General features: G+C 42.1%; 2 protein-coding genes across 2 annotated transcripts; both read right to left on the minus strand.

Moving 5' to 3' along the window:
• Window positions 1-4,264: 4,264 nt before the first annotated feature.
• Window positions 4,265-10,984, minus strand: LOC306934268 (arrestin domain-containing protein 3-like; the record flags this gene model as incomplete). Its single annotated transcript, XM_079516839.1, has 7 exons — window positions 4,265-4,393; window positions 4,696-4,964; window positions 5,305-5,401; window positions 8,262-8,409; window positions 8,763-8,823; window positions 9,189-9,353; window positions 10,906-10,984. 7 exons carry the CDS (start codon window positions 10,982-10,984, stop codon window positions 4,265-4,267), a joined length of 948 nt encoding a protein of 315 aa, XP_079372965.1.
• Window positions 10,985-13,321: 2,337 nt separating this feature from the next.
• LOC306934269 (arrestin domain-containing protein 3-like) lies at window positions 13,322-20,425 on the minus strand (the record flags this gene model as incomplete). Its single annotated transcript, XM_079516840.1, has 7 exons — window positions 13,322-15,050; window positions 16,212-16,468; window positions 16,810-16,906; window positions 17,190-17,346; window positions 18,509-18,572; window positions 19,260-19,316; window positions 20,167-20,425. The coding sequence occupies 7 exons, from the start codon at window positions 20,423-20,425 to the stop codon at window positions 14,352-14,354; spliced, it is 1,590 nt and encodes a 529-aa protein (XP_079372966.1). The 3' UTR covers window positions 13,322-14,351.
• Between the last annotated feature and the right edge of the window lie 1,262 nt (window positions 20,426-21,687).

Below are 21,687 nucleotides of genomic sequence, written 5' to 3' on the forward strand. Positions count from 1 at the left end.
AACAGATTGATGTATATGCTTGTTGTATACAAAGGGTGTGATACATCTTGCCCCAATGCATTTCCAATGGGAGTCACATGGTTTTTGTTGTTGTAAGAGGGGGAGGGGGGCAGTCGAAACACAGCCGAAAGCCATACAACAGCTTGTAGTCCAAAATGTTGTATTAAACCATGTGACTTCCATTGGAAATGCATTGGGGCGGCCATGACACTTACATCTTGCTTACATCTAGCATGCATCAATGTTGTCATACATCAGTCTGTTGTAAAGGTGTGAGTCGCCCCTAGGTTTTCCAGCCGCAGTTAGGCCCGACTCACACCTTTACATCTAGCCTACAACATTGATGCATGCTTGTTGTATGAGCTGTATAGCTGATGCAAGCTCACAATGCATTTCCAATGGGAGTCACATGGTTTGACAAAACATTTGTGTTGTATGAGGGGGAGGGGGGCAGTCGAAACACAGCCGAAAGCCATACAACACAAATGTTGTGTGAAACCATGTGACTCCCATTGGAAATGCATTGCGAGCTTGCATCAGCTATACATCTCATACAACAAGCATGCATCAATGTTGTATGCTAGATACGAAGGTGTGAGTCGGCAGCAGACCGGGGGCCGGCACCACCGCAGTGACAGTGAAACTTTGGCTAATTAGAAATTCCACAATGTGGCTACTTCCACAATGTAATACTCTGTTACAAGTAAAAGCCCTGAATTCAAAATTGATTGAATGAGTGTGAAAGTAACAAAATAAAAAATAAAAAGTATTTGTATCAAACTATACTTAAGTACCAAAAGTAAAAGTACTGATTAATAATATTTTATATGCAAAGTAACTTGTGCTGCGTTTACACGGGCAGATGCAAAGATACAGTCTACCTTTCATTTTCAATGGAAGCCAGCGACATGAATTGATTGATTGATTGAAGAATGTATTAACAGTTTGCAGAATTACAGTACATTTCAAGCACAAACTCAATACAAAGGCTGTTAACTGTGAGTGGACGACCCAATTAAGCATTACACTTGTTTCCAATAGGGTCCACCATGTTCAAATCATCAAAACATTTAGAGACGTACAAATAGACACTTCTATAGACAGAACAGGAATTCATCATAAAGGAGGTAAAAAGGGAAAAGAAACATATACAGTGAGGGGGGGAAAAAAGGGGTGGGCGGTGGGGGGGATTCACGTTCAGCTCCGTTAATTTGTTTGTTTTCCTTGGAGGAGCTGCGTTGGGTCCCCAAGTCGGCTCCGTGGCCGTACCTTGAGTTGGCTGTGTGGCCGTGACCGTCTCTTGTGTTGTCCTTGCGTTGGGTCCCCAAGTTGGCTCAGTGGCCATACCTTGAGTTGGCTGTGTGGCCGCGACCGTCTCTTGTGTTGTCCTTGCGTTCGTGTTTCAGGGATTCCGATTTTACAGGGGCCAGTTTCGAATTGCAGCCGTCCGTAGGTGCCCTTTGAGAGCGGTTTTGAAAGAATCAAGGGATTCGCATGTCTTAATGACAGTTGGTAGGGCGTTCCACATTTTGGTGGCATAGGAGCGAAAAGAATTTAGTCCCTTGTTTGTGCAGAATCTGGGTTGTACATGGTTCGTTGCACTCCCTCTGGTGTTGTGGGTGTGGACTTCGTTAACATTAAGGAAGTATCTAGACAGGTACATGGGTATCTTGGTGGTGTATCGAATCTTGTGGACCAGACCCATTGCAAGATGCTGTACTCTGTCGTCGACCCTAAGCCATTCCAGCCTGTCGAAGTGGGCAGGGGTGAGGTGGGTTCGGGGGGCTATGTCAAGTAGGAGCCTGACCAGTTTGTTTTGGGAAGTCTGGAGCCTGGTTTTAAGGGCCTTTGAGGTGCTGTGGTACCAGGAGGTGCATGCATAGTCAAAGAAACCCTGTACAAGGGCTCCTGTTAAGGTCTTCAAGGTGTTTTTGTTGACCAGATACAAAGATATACATCCGACGTTTGTAGATGCCACAAAAGCTATAACAGCTACAAATATACAAAACAGTTTCAACTTCAGTTACAAAGATACAAAGCGTGTAGTAGCTTTTCATCTTTGTAGATTTTGCATCTGCCCGTGTTAAAGCAGCATAAACCAGTCAAATAATTGTAGTGGAGTAAAACGTACAATATTTCCCTCTGAGATGTAGTGGAGTAAGTAGCCTACTATAAAGTATTGAAAAATGGACATACTCAACTAAAGTACCTCAGAATTGTATTCTATGACTATATCGTCTCTTTCGGGTGGAAACCTCATATCTCCAAAACGTACTCTTCAGGATTCAATTTCTAAAACAGCAAAAGTAGCAGCTCTACAAGCTCCAAACGTGTGGATCTGATACTTTGGATGCTTTGTGTGACGCTGTAGTATGATCAAGTAGGGTGTTCATTTACATTAAAGCAAAATATGGAGATAAGAGGTTTCTGCCTGACAGCAAGACAAATTTCAGTGTGAACTGACATACTATACTATATCACTATATCATATCAGCAACCATATAAAAAAAAGAATGGGGACCACCACGGCCTGTCCTGAACCTCTAGTTTAAGTACAGTGTACAGTATACTTAGTTACTCTTGACCACTGAGTCAAACACAGCAGATCAGGCACAGTAGAGTCAACAACCCAACCAAGATAAATCAGAATACAAAAAATGGCCTACTAAATAAAGAATAATAAGCTGCCTGTCCTATGTGGTACAGTTGATTATATCCCTGATGTGTCCCACTTTGAGAACCACTAGTTTTACAGCCCGAGAAAAAGCATCACTTGTCTAATCAAGTGGTTCTCAAACATTTCCATGACCCCACATTGACATTTGTCCATCTGAAACGATTTTGTGCCCGGGACCCCCATAAGAGAAGATTTGTCAAGATTTGGGGGGATGTGGTCTGTGGGCCAAATACATACTATATAGTATACATATCAATCTCTCGGGGTCCATGACGATGACATTGTTTGAGATAAACACTGGTTCAGTCCCACAGATCCAAATAGGAGAAGTAATTCAGTCGTTCAGCAGCACAGCATTTCATAGCTCACATCCTCCATCTAGTGGATACCACCCCACACTGCAGACAACATTTCCTTGTTTAAATTCTGGTATCCATGATGAATCCCAGTAAAAGCCAGCGTGTGGGAAGGTCAGTCACCAAACACAGCACAGCAGATACAAGTTACAGGATCCACATCCACTTCGGTGCATCTGGATTTGTGGAGCACCTACACAAACACAATAGGCCCTTAATTGTTTGGGGAGGGAAGCCGGGTGGGGATGGAGCGTGATAATTGTCACTGCACGTGTACTTATATGGGCTGCACCTAGCAGCCAGCAGAGAATGTCGGGCGAGAGTAGGACAAATGGCGCTCTGCGTCTTCCCGGTGGGGGCTCCTCACTGGCAGGTGAGTCGGTAGCATACAACAGCAGTGACAAGGCAGAAATGTGTGTGGGGAGGAATCAGTTGGGATAGTGTCATCGCTGGGGAGAAAAGGGGGGTAAAAAGCAACAAACTCAAAGAAACACCATCAAAATGTCCAATATGTCCAATATTTCACGATACACCCTCAGTGTTTGCACAGTGCAGGACAAAGAAAGAACGCACAGGCTGTGCACGGCTTGAGATTCTCAAGCGTGCATGTTGACAGTAAGGTGGATCATTTAAATTGTGAATTGAGTTTCTTGGTGAAAGTATGAAGGAATGGTCGAGGGAAGTTAAATATATTTTAAAAAAAAACATTTAAGTAAAAACTTCTGGCCTGTGTGTCCACAGTAAGCTGATGTGTTTAAATTGTGAATGGAGTTTCCAGGTGAAAGTATGAAGAAGTTGTCCATCCATCTTCAACCGCTTATCCGTAGTCGGGTCGATGGGGCAACAGCTCCACCAGAGTGCTCCAGACTTCCCTCTCCAGAGCAACATTAGTGACTTCCTCCTTTCCAGGCGAAGAAGCAGCGACTCTACTCCAAGTGAAGAAGTTGTGATGTACCAAAATCTCTTCCATTGACCCCCATTATGCGGCAATTTTAAAGTAAAATATTTCCCAAACTACAAAACATTTCAAATTTTCTTGTACAGCTGCACAATTCCACAGTAAGTAATGTCAAAGTTTGAATGGAGTTTCTAAGTGAAAGTGTGTAGGAGTAGTTAGGTCAGGTGCCAACGTTTTGAAGAGACGAAACGTTTAAGATATCTATAGTTGGCTCGCTGACACAGATGCTTTCCCGGTTTTAATGGGTTAAGGGCAGTACTTGAGTACATGTACTTAGTTACTTTCCCTCAGTGCTTGTATGCTTCCAGGGCCTTCTAAAGAAGACCATTCGTCCGGGTTTGGGAGGACAATGATGGGTAGTTTAATTTCTGGGTCCTTGATGAGCGTCACATCAAGGATAACCTAAAGGGAAATATAATTACAATCATTAATTATCATTAATTAGTTGCATGCGACGATACATCTGACAAATCAATATTCAAACGGCAACTACTTCTTCTAGTGGTGACTTGTATCGATGTAAAAGTGGAATTGTTTTTGCAATGCAAAGAATCAATTGACAACCCATGAAAATTGTCAAATAATATAAGAAAGGCAAACATTGTGAAAATAGCTGATCTACAAGCTCAGACAGACAGACAGACAGACAGACAGACAGACAGACAGACAGACAGACAGACAGACAGACAGACAGACATATGTACCTTCAGTCTGTACTCCAGCTTGATAATCTTGCAGTTCAAGATGGAGGGAGGCAGCTCTGTTGGGAGACAAAAGGTCTTGCACACGGTCCTCCTGCTCGACTTCTCCACGGGCTCGTCCTTGTCCTTCAGGAGGGTCCTGGTTCGGCACATCCTCTTGCACTTCCTTCCACATTTGCCGAAGTAGCTCTTCTTCACGTACACCTCGAACCTGGGCTTGACACTGCGGGTGGAGTTGTTCACCACCTCCGCTGTCACGCTCACGGCCTCTCCTGTCGGGGAGAGAGAGAGAGAGAGAGAGAGAGAGAGAGAATGACAACGACAACGTGTCAGTGTTTCTCAACCTTTTTCTGGATCAAATTCTGGATTGAAAATCTCAAAAGAGAGCGCGGGTGGAGCAGTGGTAAAGTCCCTGCATGCCCATGCACCAACACGGAGGTTGTGGGTTCAAACTAGGTTCAAAATACCACATTTAAAACAAATGGGTAAATTCTCCTTCTACAGCACTGTGACCCAAGTGTGGAATGCCCTGACCCCTTCCCTCAAAAAAAATGTCTGACAGTGTCTGTCTGTCTGTCTGTCTGTCTGTCTGCTCACATTTTGTAACATTACCTTGCAAGTACCCTATTTTCTCCGTGAACACGTTCATAGACACATTTCCAGACGCAAAGAAAACGACGTCTTTGTCCTTACTGCCGTACTGCAGCTCCTGAAATGACATGACACACTCAGTATGATTGTCACCTTCTCAGAATCACCTCCAAAGCTAAATCAAACGGCCCAAAAAGTATCTAAAATCTAAGATATCTACATATATACACATAGCTTAATTTAATCCAGCAGATACAGAATGTACACGAGGTTCAGACATAAGGTGCATACTGCATATGTACATGATATTAGACATTAAGGTAGGTTACTATAGTGTTTCTTTTGTAAATTAACACCCTACTTGATCATACAGCATCATTGAAACCCACAGTTTGAGGGTCCAATGGAGTTAAAGGGGCATTCCACTCATTTTCAACATTTTACTATGTCATTAACATACCTTAGAGCTGTTGTGTGGAAATAATAAAAAAGTTCCCCCATTCTGTGTTTCCTAGAACTAGAGGTCTGAAATAAATCATTAACACAGCGAACGCTAATCGCGTATCAATACGTTATCAATTAATCAAACGTCCGGTGCGAACCACGTATCCATACGTTCTAATCACTTTTTTATAGCATACTTTCATTCATCTTTTTACCCACCCGGACAATGAAGAACCAAAAAAAAAAAAAAACCCTCCCCTCCTGAAAACAGGAGGGCGGGCCGCTTTACGTGTAGAAGCCAGTGTAAAATGGACGCGCCCATGCAATGATCTAGTCGGTGTGTGAAAAGAATCAAATTTCACCTAACCTCGCCTCACCAGGCTTTCCTCCACCTATTGGCTTGCCTTTCACCCAACACTATAATACTCGATTCCCCCCTCCCCTCCTGTTTCTCCAGGAGGAGGATCTTGTGAGATGGGGGCTCTCTCTGTCTCTCGGAAAAAAACATGATGAACGGAACGCTGCCTAAACACATGCACAGGATCGGCATTGCAATGCATAACGTCTGCAACACACATGGACAGATGCATGTTTCCTTCTTCATACTGTAGCGACCAAACGATCCCCGAGCCTACAATACTACGAACTAACAAACGAACTACAGTATCGAGAGGGGCCGCCATGACAACAGACAGTCTACCGTTGGGGGATCACGTATCGCCATGCAGAGCCGTCATAATCGGAGATCGCTCGGACGTGTGATTGTAACGCTTTTTTATTCATTATAATTGTAGTGATAAGACCGCAATGAACGCGTCGGGGACGTAATCGACCCGGGTGTAATGTATAACGAACTTTTCCGCGTCCTAAACCGTGCATGCCCAGGCATGTTCCCCTATACTAGCTTGAAAAACAAAATCAGCTGATGATGACAACGCGTCTCACCGTTATACTATAGTAGGGTCTCTACAGTTGCACCGCGCAACTGTAGAGAACAGTTGCACCGCTCACTTCACAGGGGTGTGATTTTTATTATTACAGTAGAAGTTTACAGACCAAACTGTAAATAAAAGGTTTACATGACTTTCTGCCTCAGTCCGTATATAGCGAGCTGTATTGAATAAGCAGAGAACAGAATATGGGACAGAGTTGCACCACTCACTTCACATGGGTGTGATTTTTATTATTACTACAGTAGAAGTTTTTGAGTGGTGTAAACCACTCCTACAACTGGCTTTTGTGTGCAGAAAAAAATGAGCATGGTTGCTATGTTCAAAATAATTTCTGACGTAATTAAATCACACCCGGGTGAACTGGATGACCGTAGCAACCATGCTCATTTTCTCTGCACAAAAAATGCCAGTTGTGAAATCACATCCAGGTGTGATTTCATTACGTCAGATCAGAGCTGATCAGGCTATATAATACCTTACCTTATATAATACCTCACATCGGACAAAAACTCCAGCTGAATCAACTTCATGGTCACAAATCATCACATCAGAAGACGAGTCTACCTAGCCAAAGATCTTTAACGTCAGACATTACGTCAGACCACAGCTGATCATGCTATATAAAACCTTACACCACTCAGTTCACACGGGTGTGATTTTTTTCTTATGAAAGCAGAGAGTCTTCTGTTTCATACGGTATATAGTATTTATATGTCGCTATAGGCCTTATTTTGTGAATATTGAGGAGTTCACGTCCATGTCTTCTCTGAAGTTATCTGGTGGGCACAAGCTGCATTCAATAACCAATTACTGTCTAACTGTACATGGGATCAATGTTTACTTTTCCTCGTAAAAGTACACATTCAGGGCTTTCATTCGGTGTATAGGATGTATAGGATATTTATTGGGTTCAATTTCATATCTGCCTGTCAATGTCTCTGACTTTAAACCATCCATAACTCTGCTCGCTGTTCAAGATAACCACTTCCAGGCAAATGCAGGTGTTGCAAAAAGGTCAATATCTCCAGAATGGAACATGGTCAAATCAAAATGTATTTTTTAAATTGAAGTGGACAAGTTCAGCTTTCTTTTGATGTATGCGTGTGATTCTCGCTATAAGAGAACATTTTGCTGTGGGCCCCCGAACAAGGCCTTTGTGCAATGTTAAACGGTAGCAACATCAAAATAGGCCTGCCGAGATCCTGTAGCAATCAAAGTGTTAACATGGTGAAACACATCTTGATGATGTCATCAAGATGTGTTTCACCATGTTAATGATTTTTTTCATAATTACAGTTCTAGGAAATACAAAATGGGGGGACTTTTTTTTATTATTTCCACACAACAGCTCTAAGGTATATTAATGACATAGTAAAATGTTGAAATGGGTGGTTTTCCCCTTTAAGAGGTTTGTCCGAAGCGCTTTTTTAACCAACACACAGACGTAAAGGGTGTTCAATAGCATTGATTTATGAAGAAAAAACAAAACAAAAACCTAAAAAATGGAGTTAGGTGGTTTCCTTGCGACAGCAACGATTATGTATGTATTAGGAATAGGAAGTCAACTTCCCCAACACTGACCATGAGTCCAGGCAGGGTCATGTCTGCTTTGGACACAAAGGTGAACTGGGTCTTGGCTTTGCGTGGTATCTTCATGGATCTGCTCAGCTTGGCCTGCAGGGAATGAACCACCTCGCCTGTGAGGCTCTTGAAGGTGGATGGCAAACTCCTGCACACAATGTCACATAGCAAGACAGCCATATAAATACCGGTAGGTCAAGCACAATGCACCATGACCCCATGGGTCATTGAGGGGGTCCCTAGGAAAAACAAACAGATCAGTTTAACAACTTTAACACTGTTTTAGAGGTCTATACTTTGGCTATTCATGTTGTGAGCTGGAATCCTTGTTTTTAACAAAACAAATTTTGTGGGAGTCCCTGGCACAAGATGTTTTCAGGTGAGGGGACCAATATATTTCTGGAAGTCTTTGACATGAACATGCTCTATAGGACTGTAGCTACCTATCAGGTATTTATTATAAGTCTTTGACATGAACATGCTCTATAGGACTGTAGCTACCTATCAGGTATTTCGAAGGTGAAAGGAAACACATGGCGGCCTGGTCCAAAATCCTGGTGACCTGTAAACAAATTCACATGGTTATGGCCCGATCACTAACTCTAGGTGTGAATGAGGCCTAAACAAACAAAATCTCGTTTTTTTGGCACTGACCACTGGAACCGACGTATCAAACGTCATTTCCGTTGATGTTTTAGGCTTGGTAAAGAACATAGAACATACCAGTCATACATACTAATGTAATAATAATTTAGATTTTTTTTTTTAAACACAAATCATCTCTTCGGGGGTCCCTGGAACAAAACATTTTCAGATGGAGGATCCACGGCCAAATACGTATAATTTTGGTTCCTTATTGGTTCCATAACATTTGAGAAGTACTGATTTAGAAGGCATTTGTAGAATTGGCTTCAGGTTTTTCTTTACCTGCCATCATGGAGTGTACCACGGTGTAGTATGTCTCCTTGTCGCGGTAAAGCACGGGCTTGCGCTTTCCATAATACTCAGCAAAACAGACTGATGCTTTGCCCTTGGCGGTGAAGGTCAGCGACTTGACCTTGGTTTGACCCAACGTCACCATGATGATTCTGCCTGTGTCATCACCAATGTTATTAGAGTTAGAAAACGTATGAAATACTGGACCTAGATTTGCGGAAAAAAACATTTCTTAACTGAAAACAACAGCTTTACAAAAAAATGAAATTGTGTTGTGTGTCCCCCTATTTTACCTTTACCATACTATAGCTATATAGTATATCTACCTGCGCACCATGGGCGACCGGGCCTTCTGCTCGGCCGCCCCCCGAACTGTGGAACGCCCTTCCCGCCCACCTGAGAGCACCACAGTCGGTTGACTCGTTTAAGAGAGGACTTAAGACTTTTCTTAGATGGTTTTATTGGTGTAATGCTTATGATTTTATTTTTATTCTTTTGCATTTTCTCACTGTAGCACTTTGAGATTCTAACGAATGTAAAGTGCGTTATAAATAAAATCCATTATTATTATTATTATTATCTAAATATATAAATGTTGTTGTATGTATGCGTTTTCAAACTGTCCTTTAGTTTTTCTATATATTTCATACATGAGCCTAATATTTTAGGTTGGATATGAAATCTTATCTTGCAGATCTTAAAGGAGCTTGGATTTGGGTGATTTGGAAAATAACCCGGTCCGCCCCGGTAACAAGATGTGCACATGCACACGCTCTACAGTGGGGGAAGTACAACAGACCAACAGCACATGCACCAAGGCCCGCCCCACTCGATCATGATTGGAGGAAGGCCCCTCTCATCCTGATTGGATGAAGGCTTTGCCACCCAAAGCCCAAACCGAAACTAGGGTTTTTTTACCCCAGGGGCTCACTGGGGACAGGGAGGAACTCCTTATATGGTCAGCACACTTTATAGTAGGGAGGATTATCCAAAAAATAAGAAGAAATAAGTGATATTTGAATTAAGTGAAATCACTGAATATACCTTTAAACAATAACGGAAATAGTCGATATACAAGCTCACAACATGTACATCACAATCAATGTGATGCCTTGCCCATACAGTAGCTCTGAACTCGTTCAAATCTGCACCTGACTCGCTGATAACCAACTATTGGGTAAATATGGAATCCATTCTCTTTGGGTTCAAAATAAATCTCTACATGGCCGACAGTAAAAGTGGATGTCAATGTTATCACAAGAAAATAGGAAATTACCTACCTGGGTTGTACTTGCAAATCTTTCCAGTGAAAAAATGGCAACTAAATTAATAAAAAAACCAAAGAACTAGATTTTTGTACAGGATTTCCTCACTGGTCAGTCGGAAAACATTGAGGAATCTAGCACTCATCCAATGTCAGTTATGTCACTATGAACATGCACCTCATACTATAACACCACAAAGGCATTAAAAACAAGGCTACAGACATCCCAAAACAAACTGGTCTGGCCCACAACTCATTTAACCCCTGCTCATTTTTCTAGGTAGGACCGTAGGATGGCTCAGGGTAGAGGACAGAGTATAGAAACTTCCAATGGGCTTTACAAGATACCATTACACCACAAAGACTACCCTACCTGTCAACCTACTTCAAAAGCATAACTAAAACCGATACTGAAAGAGAACTTAAATACTACAATAATCTTGCCTGTTATTGAATCCCCGTTGGTGAAGATGTTTCGATCGTTGAGAGTGTCGTATTCGATGGTGAATTTACCGATGGTCATGTTTGTCTGCTTCAAACTAAACTTAGATCAGCTGTGGGTGGGAAGAAACAGACTGCTTTCAGTTGAACTACAGCTGTGAGTGTGAAGGAATGAGCAAAGACTGGAACAACACAAAAATTAGAAAATAACTGGTTTTACCAGCATGCACCGTAAACTAACCACACCAGTTCGGGTGATGTTCAGTATGTAGGCCGGGGGATGATTGATGGAGAGGGTCACTATATTTCTACACTCACTGAGTCCAGAGGGTCACATTGCATAATGTCGGGCAGAAGCCTCTTATCGACATATTTCAACTTTTTTTTTAAATGAATGCCCTACTTGGTAATTCTATGTCACAAAGTAGGGCATAAATACTGTATGTAGATATGAGGTTTCTGCCTGACAGCAACGAAGTGGGGTGCATGTGTTTGGTCTGACATACTAACAGTCAGACAGGCATTAGTCCGACACCCTACCTACCCAAAACCCAAACCCTAACCTCACAGGAAGCCACAGGTTTGTTTTAACCTGCCACATGTTAGTTTTAACCTGCCACGCATGTCGGGAGCCACACGTTAGTTTTAACGTGAATTGAGTTTGAACGTGAATCCCCCCCCACCGCCCACCCCTTTTTTCCCTCACTGTATATGTTTCTTTTCCCTTTTTCCCTCCTTTATGATGAATTCCTGTTCTGTCCTTTGTCTATATAGAAGTGTCTATTTGTACGTCTCTAAATGTTTTTGATGAATTGAACATTGTGGACCCTATTGGAAACAAGTGTAATGCTTAATTGGGTCGTCCACTCACAGTTAACAGCCTTTGTATTGAGTTTGTGCTTGAAATGTACTGTAATTCTGCAAACTGTTAATACATTTTTCAATCAATCAATCAATCAAACCTGCCACGCATGTCGGGAGCCACAGGTTAGTTTTAACCAGCCACGCATGTCGGGAGCCACAGGTTAGTTGTTAACCTGCCACGCATGTCGGGAGCCACAGGTTAGTTTTAACCTGCCACGCATGTCGGGAGCCACAGGTTAGTTTGAACCAGCCACGCATGTCGGGAGCCACAGGTTAGTTTGAACCTGCCACGCATGTCGGGAGCCACAGGTTAGTTTGAACCTGCCACGCATGTCGGGAGTCACAGGTTAGTTTGAACCTGCCACGCATGTCGGGAGCCACAGGTTAGTTTGAACCTGTCACGCATGTCGGGAGTCACAGGTTAGTTTGAACCTGCCACGCATGTCGGGAGCCACAGGTTAGTTTTAACCTGCCACGCATGTCGGGAGCCACACGTTAGTTTGAACCTGCCACGCATGTCGGGAGCCACAGGTTAGTTTGAACCCGCCACGCATGTCGGGAGCCACAGGTTAGTTTGAACCAACGATGTTGTCGGACTGTTGGTATGTCTAACCAACGGAATGCACCCAAATGAAGTGTAGGCTTACAAGTACAATAAGCTGTATAAACATGAAGAGAATGAAGCGTCAAACACAACCCAGCACTCCAAAAGCAAGAAGTGTTTATTGAAAGTAATGTACAGTATAATGACAGCCGATATGGTTTGTCAACAGTGTCACTGGTTCTCAGACATTTTCATGCCATGAATCTGAATCTCCAATCGTGCTGCTGAGCAACAATGCTCAGGCACAGTGGTAAAGTAGCTGGGGGTTACTTAAAATCCACCGAAGTGCATCCGGCTTTGTCGAGCGTCTACTACACAATAGGCTCTATGCACATATGCAATTTTGGAAATAACTCTTCTTACTTCCAGGCCTCTTCAGTACTTGAGTCAAAGTATACTGTAGATACTCCTGGTCAAATATTTACTCAACTACAGAGTGAAAGTTGCTCTGTCAAAATTGTACGTGAGTTAAAGTACTCGGAGTGCTCGCTTACAAAAACTCAGATGTATTCAAAAGTACAATTTACAAAGTACAATGTATTTTTTTTAATATCAATACATTGCTGTATTCATTGAGATTTAGACCCCCCCCCCCCCCTAAAAAAAGTTTCAACAACAGTGGAAATAGCAGATCTACAAGTTTGGTAGCTTGCTATTTCCACCATGAAATAAGGCTTAAGTGATATATTTTTGTAAGTTTGGGTCCCCGTGGTAATTTCCTGGAAATGTAGTGCAGTCAAAAGTAAAATGTTTGTCTTTGAAATGTAGATAGAAAAGTCATAATACTTTAAATTGCTTAATTAAGGCACTGCTAAGTGGTGTCTCTCACCTGAACAAGATATTCTACGTGCTGCAAATGTCTCTCCACTCAATTAATTCCTGTGTTGATCATGTATATTTGAAAATGTATGATATTTGTCATTGTATATTACTCTCCATTGTATATGCGTCATTATATATGCGTCATTATATATGCGCCATTATATATGCGCCATTATATATGCGTCATTATATATTTGCCGTTGTATATTCAGCATTGTATATTCACACTGTATATTTGGCATTTCATATTTGGTATTGTATATTTGGCCTTATTTATTTGGCTTTGTTTGACTGTATGTTGTAGTTAAATTTCTTTCTTTCCCTTATTTACTGTATTTAACTATTATCCATTTAAGTATCTTCTGTTTGTAAGTATGTATATTTCTCATACTACTAACACAAGGAACATTTGGTTTTAGAATATGGTTCATTTGTCATTTTTAAGGTTGGAATGAAAACAACATTTGTTTCACACATCCACAACAAAATTATCAATGTAATAAAAAAATATGAAATGTTGCATCACAGATTACAAATGAGAATGTAAACATAGAACTAATTGAATTACCTGAATAAGCCAGCACAACCAAGTTGAACTTGGTTTGAACAAAGTTTAAAATAAGGCTTAAGTGAAAATGAAATGAAATGATTACTATATTTACCCAGGGTATCTGGGCTAAGCTCAAGAACTTGTTTCCAGCCAGGCCCTGCTCATAGAACATTTCATCGTAGTGGTTCAATGCCTTGTTCAAGAGCACTTGACAACACTTACGCCATAATCACGACGTTGCATTATCCAAAGTCCCTGACAATATCTAGTCTTGTAGATATTGATATAATATCAATACAATATATACTGTACAGAGTTCTTACAGTAACAGGGTTCTCCCGTCTCTCCATCTCCTAAGGACGACGTAGGAAAATAAATACATTTTCAGGCAGGTTGCCATTTTCAGCCAATCAGGAGATCATCCAATCTCTCCCGATTGGATGAAATTGGAATCCCGACATGAAAAATGTACTTTCTCGTTACTGAAGAGCTGGAGAGACCCCTGTTAATGAACAAACACTCTATATAGCAACGATTAATATATATAGAATATATATATAGAATATATAGAATAATATAGTTATTTAACAGTTATTTTACAAAAGAAAATCACTTAAGGAAATCTTCAGACAGCGCCGGATACATCCCATACGAGCCATAAGGGGGCGGAGGGGCATCCCCACTTTGTGTGGGGTTGCTCAATGCTGGCGGCTGGCCGCTTGGGGCCCCACATGCTGGTGGGGCCCCGGGTGCCCCGGATGCAGGTTGGGCACCGGGGAACCCGGATGCAGGGTGGCCCACAGGGACCCCGAATGCTGGTTGAGTACCGGGGACCCCGAATGCAGGTTGGGCTCTGGGGGCCCCAAATGCAGGTTGAGCCCCGGGGACTCCGAATGCAGGTTGACCCACAGGGGCCCCAAATCCTGGTTGGCCCCCCGGTACCCCAAATGCAGGTTGGACACCGGGTACCCCGAATGCAGGTTGGCCCACAGGGACCCCGAATGCTGGTTGAGTACCGGGGACCCCGAATGCAGGTTGGGCTCCAGGGGCCCCAAATGCAGGTTGACCCACAGGGACCCCGAATGCTGGTTGGCCCCCCGGTACCCCAAATGCAGGTTGGACACCGGGTACCCCGAATGCAGGTTGGGCTCTGTATGCCGGTGGGCTCCTGTATGGTTGACCACCAAAAGCGGAGTAAGCTGGAGGCTGTTCCAACGCAGGGGCCCCGACGAGGGGCCCAGGGGTCCGCATGATGACGATGGGGAACTTGATGTGCGGGTCGGACGCGTACTTCACATCTAGATAGACCTGCAGGAAACACACAGTGATGTTTGACTTCAACAAAACATAAACTAAGTATATTGTCTTAAATGGTTAGTGTGAGAGGGAGGATGACTGAGTTAAGCAGTCACACCTGGCCTGAGTCAAACTAGAACTGGACTCAGAGCTGGGTGTGGCTGCGCACCTGTTGTGCATGGACTTGATCAAGGCACAACAGGATAAATCAGTCATCTCCACAAACACTCAAGAGAGAGCGTCTGTCCGGACAGTGGAGAACCATCTGCTCTCCTGTGTAAACTAATATTGGCATACCAGGTAAAGATGAAATGGACAGAGTAGAAGAACCTCTGCCTGGCCCTTCAGCTGAGCAGATGATCATAGAGGCTGATGAAGAGGTCCCGCCTCCAGGATTGTCTGAGGCTGAGAACGAAGTTGGCGATAACCGGAACGCCACCCAAGATGCACACAATGACAGCAAGGAGCTCGACCGCACTGAGGATTTCTTCTGTGAGCTGCAGAAGTTGAGTTCTAGTCCGAGGCATAACCCAGAGTGCCTGCAGACTGAGAGGAGCCACAAGGAGCCTCTGAGCAGCAGCCAGGAGGAGGAGGACAGGAGAGCAGATGGTTCTCCACTGTCCAGACAGACGCTCTCTCTTGAGTGTTTGTGGAGATGACTGATTTATCCTGTTGTGCCTTGATCAAGTCCATGCACAACAGGTGCGCAGCCACACCCAGCTCTGAGTCCAGTTCTAGTTTGACTCAGGCCAGGTGTGACTGCTTAACTCAGTCATCCTCCCTCTCACAGTTAGTTCCGATTTTTGTACTTAATGCTGTAGGAAATACTTGCCATTAATATAGTGGTTGCCATTAATATAGTGGTTGCAAAGGTATTCATTGATTGCCTGAGTACCGTGGTGGGAGTTTTGGTGAATATTAAGTACCGGTAGTTCTGGTCATTTTGTGGGTTCTGGGGGCCACTCATTAAAAATAAATTAATCTACAAAACTGTTTGATACCGTATTGTAAAATCCCATACCGTTATATGCCTATTCTGAACGCTGTATTATACTTCACCGTGCAACGGTGGCATACAAAAACAGCAAAGATGCTTTTTTCTTCTTTCTTCAATAATCGTTCATTATTAAGCACACACAGACTTTGATTTGAAGTCATATAGAGAGAACTTACCCTAAGCCTGTGTTCGGCTTTGAGGATGCCACAGTTGTGGATGGACGGCTCCGTGTCAGGGGGAATGGTGATGGTCCTGGAGACCGTCTGGTGACCTGAAGGTGGGATGACGTCCCCTACCTCTTTGAGGAGGTCTCCGGTAGCCAGCCTCCTTCTGCCCTGCGCAAAGTAGCTGTGCTTGGTGTAGAGACAGTACTTGGGCTTGATGTCCCGGGACGAGTCGTTCTGGATGGAGGCTACCACATTGATCCCCTCTCCTGGACAACACACACCAGGGGAGTGTTAAGTTTTATTTTTGTATGGCAAATCTTGATTCAGTTTTAGTCATAGTCTTTTGAATGAAATGTAATTTTAGTAAATCGGAAAAGTTTTAGTTTTAGTAAGTCTTTTGTCGATCACAGTTCATTTTGTCGGCTAAAATGTATTTTAGCGGGCCCTGATGGAGTCGTGATGGCTCATTTTACACTTGGTTGCATGCTGAACGTATGTAGCCGATCTACAAACAGCACGACGCGTTGAGAGCTTGTAGATCTGCTATTTCCAGAGCACAACACCCGAGCGCCAACCGAACATAAAATGTTCTTTTAAGTTCTCTCACCTTGGCAGTATCCCATCTTGTCCAGGTCGACGTCCATGGCCACCATTCCGGATGTAAACAGCTTCATCTTCTTCTCCTTGGTGTCATGTTGTGGGTTCTGGGAGAGGAAACACAAAGGACACATGAATACACCATTCCATTCCTGACCCACTAATGGCAAACTAGCAAAAGCCTGCTTTAACAATCAAAACTCAACTGAAAACTATGAAGTAAAAATGAACAAATAATACTAGAATAATAATTGTAATAATAATAATACAAATAAAGTCATACTACTACTACTACTACTACTACTACTACTACTACTAATAATAATAATAATAATAATAATACTACAAACTAATTCTAAATCATAAAAGCCTTGTTAAGTCAGCTCATACCATCAGTTCAGGGTTTTTGGTGGGGACAACTGTGGGGATGAAGGTGAGTTTGACGATGTCTGTGCTGTCCATTCTCATGGACCGGCTCAGGTGGGCCTCCAGGAAGTACTGGATTTTACCCACTCCTTCTCTTCCTTTGAAGGTGGGAGGCATGTCCCTAGTGGAAAGGACGAGAGGTACCAATCAGCCTTAATCTCCACTAGGGCTGTCAAATTGTGTGAGTGGCTGGATGGTAACCGCAAGGTTGCCAGTTCGAACCCGGGCTCCCCCAGAGTTAGTGTCGAAGTGTCCTTGAGCAAGACACTGAACCCCTAATTGCTCCTGATGTGCTGGTTGGTGCCCTGCATGGTTTCCGTTGCCATCGGTGTATAAATGTGTGTGTGAATGGGTGAATGTAATGCACAATCTATGTAAAGCGCCTTGGATAAAGGCACTATATAAATGCACCATTTACCATTTTAAGTATTGGAAGTACTCCAGTAAAGTAAAACTCTAAATTGTACTTAAGTACAGTACTTGAGTAAATGTACTTAGTTATTTTACACCCATCTAACATGTGTCACATGTAGATGGCCAGTGGTGGATTGTGTAGAAGAATTATTATGCACTCTGAGTTAGGTAAAATATGCATAATAGAAAATAATTTGTTATTGCCATCTCCTGAGACCACACATGACACCCTGCATGCAGTGTTGCTTGCCACATCTTCAAGGCGCTGAGGGATACAGCTGTTCGTGAGATTATTCTCCCCATATAAATGGTAAATGGTGCATTTATATAGTGCCTTTATCCAAGGCGCTTTACAATATGTATAACATTCACCCATTCACACACACATTCATACACTGATGGCGGAGGAAACCATGCAAGGTACCAACCTGTACACACTTCGACACTAACTCTGGGATCAAACTCCTGAGCCACTGCCGGGCATCTTGTCAATAGAAAAATTCCATTGACTAAAATATTTTTCCATTCGGTGGAATATTTTATTTATTTATCTTTACTAGAGACGAGAGGCTGCGCTACCGAGGGTGTATGGGAAAAGTAACAGCTTGGGAAACGGAAGGGTTCAAACCCGGTTCAAACCCGGGTTCAAACCCGGGTTCAAACCCGGCTCCCCCAGAGTTGGTGTCGAAGTGTCCTTGAGCCACTGAACCCCTAAGTGTTCCTGATGAGCAGGTTGATGCCTTGCATCATGGTTTCCTCCGCCATCGGTGTGTGAATGGGTGAATGTGAAGTACATTGTAAAGCACTTTGGAGAAAATATAAATATAAAAGAGTATGTATACTTCACAGGTCCATTGGATGCGACTTACTGGTCAACAGGAAACTGAAAGGTGAATGGATAGACGTGGATGCCTGGGGCAACAACATTGCTATCTGAAAAGAATAATCAAACTCATTATCAAAAAAACCTTTCATACCTTTCATATACAAAGGCAATTCAAAGTGCTTGAATAAAACAAATAGAGTGCAACAATGCACAGAATGCAATAGATACAATTACAATAACAGAGCATATAAATTAGAACAAATACTCCCACCATTGATGAATGAAAGAAATAATACAAAAAAAGTGACAGCACACATCATTGGGAGTAAGCAATGTTAAATAAATATGTTTTTAAATTGGACTTAAAAAATGATATGGTTTGATTGTCTAATGTAAGCTGGAGCGCATAGTAGTGAAATGCTGCTTCACCATGTTTTGTTCCAACTACTGTATGGGAACAATTAATAGGCCAGCCCCAACTGACCTACGTGTTCTAGGGGGTTCATATAGCCTCGGTCCCAGCCTTACTCATCTGCGAAGAGAAAGAGTTCATATGGCTCCAGCACGTCTGAGATGTAGCTGGGCCCAGAGCCACCGAGACATTTTATAGACAAGTAACACAATTTAAAAATCAATTCTCTGGGAGACTGGTAGCCAAGAGTTTTAGTACTGGTGTAATATTATCAGATCAGTAATTGTCGAAGAGGTTTTCTTGTCTACTGGAAAGTGTACAATAGGTCCCAGACAAAACATGAAAACAAGCTACAATATCTTGATGTTGGCACTTCACTTACATGGTTCCCCACACTCATCGGTCAATAGTGGATGACAATCCTCTTCGGAATCCTCTTCTGAAAAACAAAACAATACAATGAATAATACTTGTATATATGTGTATATATATATATATATATATATATATATATATATATATATATATATATACACACATACAGGTGCTATACACACAGGTATAGCACCTGTGTGTATCGCTCATGGTGAAACGTGTCATGCTAATAAATAAGTTGATGCAGTAAGTTGTCTGTCTCTGTTCCCTGGAGTGTGCAGTCCCTTCCTTGGAAGGTTTTTTTTCCCTTTTTGAAGTCTATGCCTGCTAACTAGACTTGCACCTCCCACGGGTCTTTTTGGATACATGTGCAGGAGTCCCTTTTTTGTCTCATTAGGCATAGTATTTGTGTTGGTAAATGTTAGGTAGTTGTGTTGAATGGCCATTGTAAAAATAAATTACATTTAACCAGACTAGAATTAGATCAGTTCCTATATAAACCCAAACTCCAATTGTATCATTTTAGACTCATTAAAATACCTGTCCCTGGTTTTGGTATTGTTTTTTTTGTATTATTATTATTATTATTATTATTATTATTATTATTTTCCTGATTTCTTAGGCCTCAAGATCAGGTAGATTATAGTTAAAGTCACCAATGTACACAGTTTTTAAATGTACAAATATTTATTTCAAAAAAAAAAGAAAGAAAAAAAATGTACATAATAGGTAGTTAATAGTAAACTAGGCAACTAGTCAACTAGTAAAAATGACTAGAAGTGAATGCCCTACCCACTTCCCACCAATGCTGTATAAATTTACGTACGTTCAATCAAATCATGCATATTTTACAATAAACATTTTGAGAATTGGGAAAACAAAACAAAATAGCTACCGGTATGCACTTAGCCTACCTTGTTCTTTTTGCTCTCGAATAAAGAACTGTTTGAGGCTAAAGTATTTCTCTTTAGAATGATAGCACACGGTGACTTGGCCGTGCCTCTCAGACCAAAATACCTTCGCTTTGCCTTTAAATTTGACGAACAGACTCTGGATGTGGCACTCTTTGGCCAGATCCACTTTGATCTGCCCCGTTACAAAGTCTCCATTAGTCCAAGTGTCCTTGTCATTGATGGGATTGTGGCTCACGCTGAAGCTGTTCACTGTGCTCATTTTTTACCATTAAAAAACAAAGCTTTTCAGGCACTGTTTTTTTAGCGCAGCTTTTCACTGTTCACTGTTGGTTGTTACGAGTTATTATGGGTGTCTTTTGATCCCATCGCCCGAAGGAACGACGCGCTGTGATTGGCCAGTTTGGTTGTTTGTGAAGATATAACAATAAGGAACAACTGGTTTGGTGTAATATGGCATCATGGCAATTCAGCGGACCCCATCTGAGTCTCCTGACTCCTGCAGTACCCCTGCATTGTCTTTTCTCCTAGATTTATCCTAGAACTGGCCCCCGTAAAATCGGAATCCCCCCCACCACCCCTTTTCCCTTTTACCTCCTTTATGATGAATTCCTGTTCTGTTCTTTGGCTAGGTGAATCAATATAAGGTTTAACCCCCAAAAAAATTATACACAAAGTTTTTCAATGGATTCTGGTAGTATTGGGCATGCTAAATAACATACTAAAAGTCTACCAAAATCTACTCTCCAGAAAGCCGTCATTTTCAAGATTGCGTCCCAGACAGAGTTTAAAATGGCCATATATCAAATGGGAAAGCATTTTCAAAGTATTTTTCAACGTATTCTAGTACCTCTGGACATGCTTAAGAACATACTACAAATTTAGGAAAATATACCTTTGGGAAAGGCGTCATTTCCAAGATGACGTTAAAAATGGCAGATTTATAAAGCTTATAAACAGCTATACTGTATATCTCAATTGAAAAGAAATTATACAAAAGGTTTTTCACTTGATTCTTGTACCTGTAGACATGCTTATGAACATACAAAAGATTTAGGAAAATACACCTTCCAGAAAGGCTTCATTTTCAAGATGCCGTTCAAAATGGAAGCTGGCACCGCTATACTGTATATCTCAATAGAAAAAATTGATACAAAAGATTTTTCACTTGATTCTGGTAGTATTGGCCATGCTAAATAACATACTAAAAGTCTACCAAAATCTACCTTCAGGAAAGGCTTCATTTTCAAGATGGATTGAGATATAGCAATTTTAAGCTCCCGGACGCCGTTTTGGACACCATCTTGAAAATGAAGCCTTTCCCAAAGGTATATTTTCCTAGATTTTTGTACCAGAATCAAGTGACAAATCATTAATATAAATATATTCTATTGAGATATACAGTATAGCCAATTTAAGCTTGGCTGGCTGCCACGGCTGCCATGTTGGACGTCATCTTGAAAATGAAGCCTTTCCTGAAGGTAGATTTTGGTAACCTGCCACGCATGTCGGGAGCCACACGTT

Source organism: Electrona antarctica (genome assembly GCF_951216825.1).
Source record: "Electrona antarctica genome assembly, chromosome: 12".
NCBI lineage: Eukaryota > Metazoa > Chordata > Actinopteri > Myctophiformes > Myctophidae > Electrona > Electrona antarctica.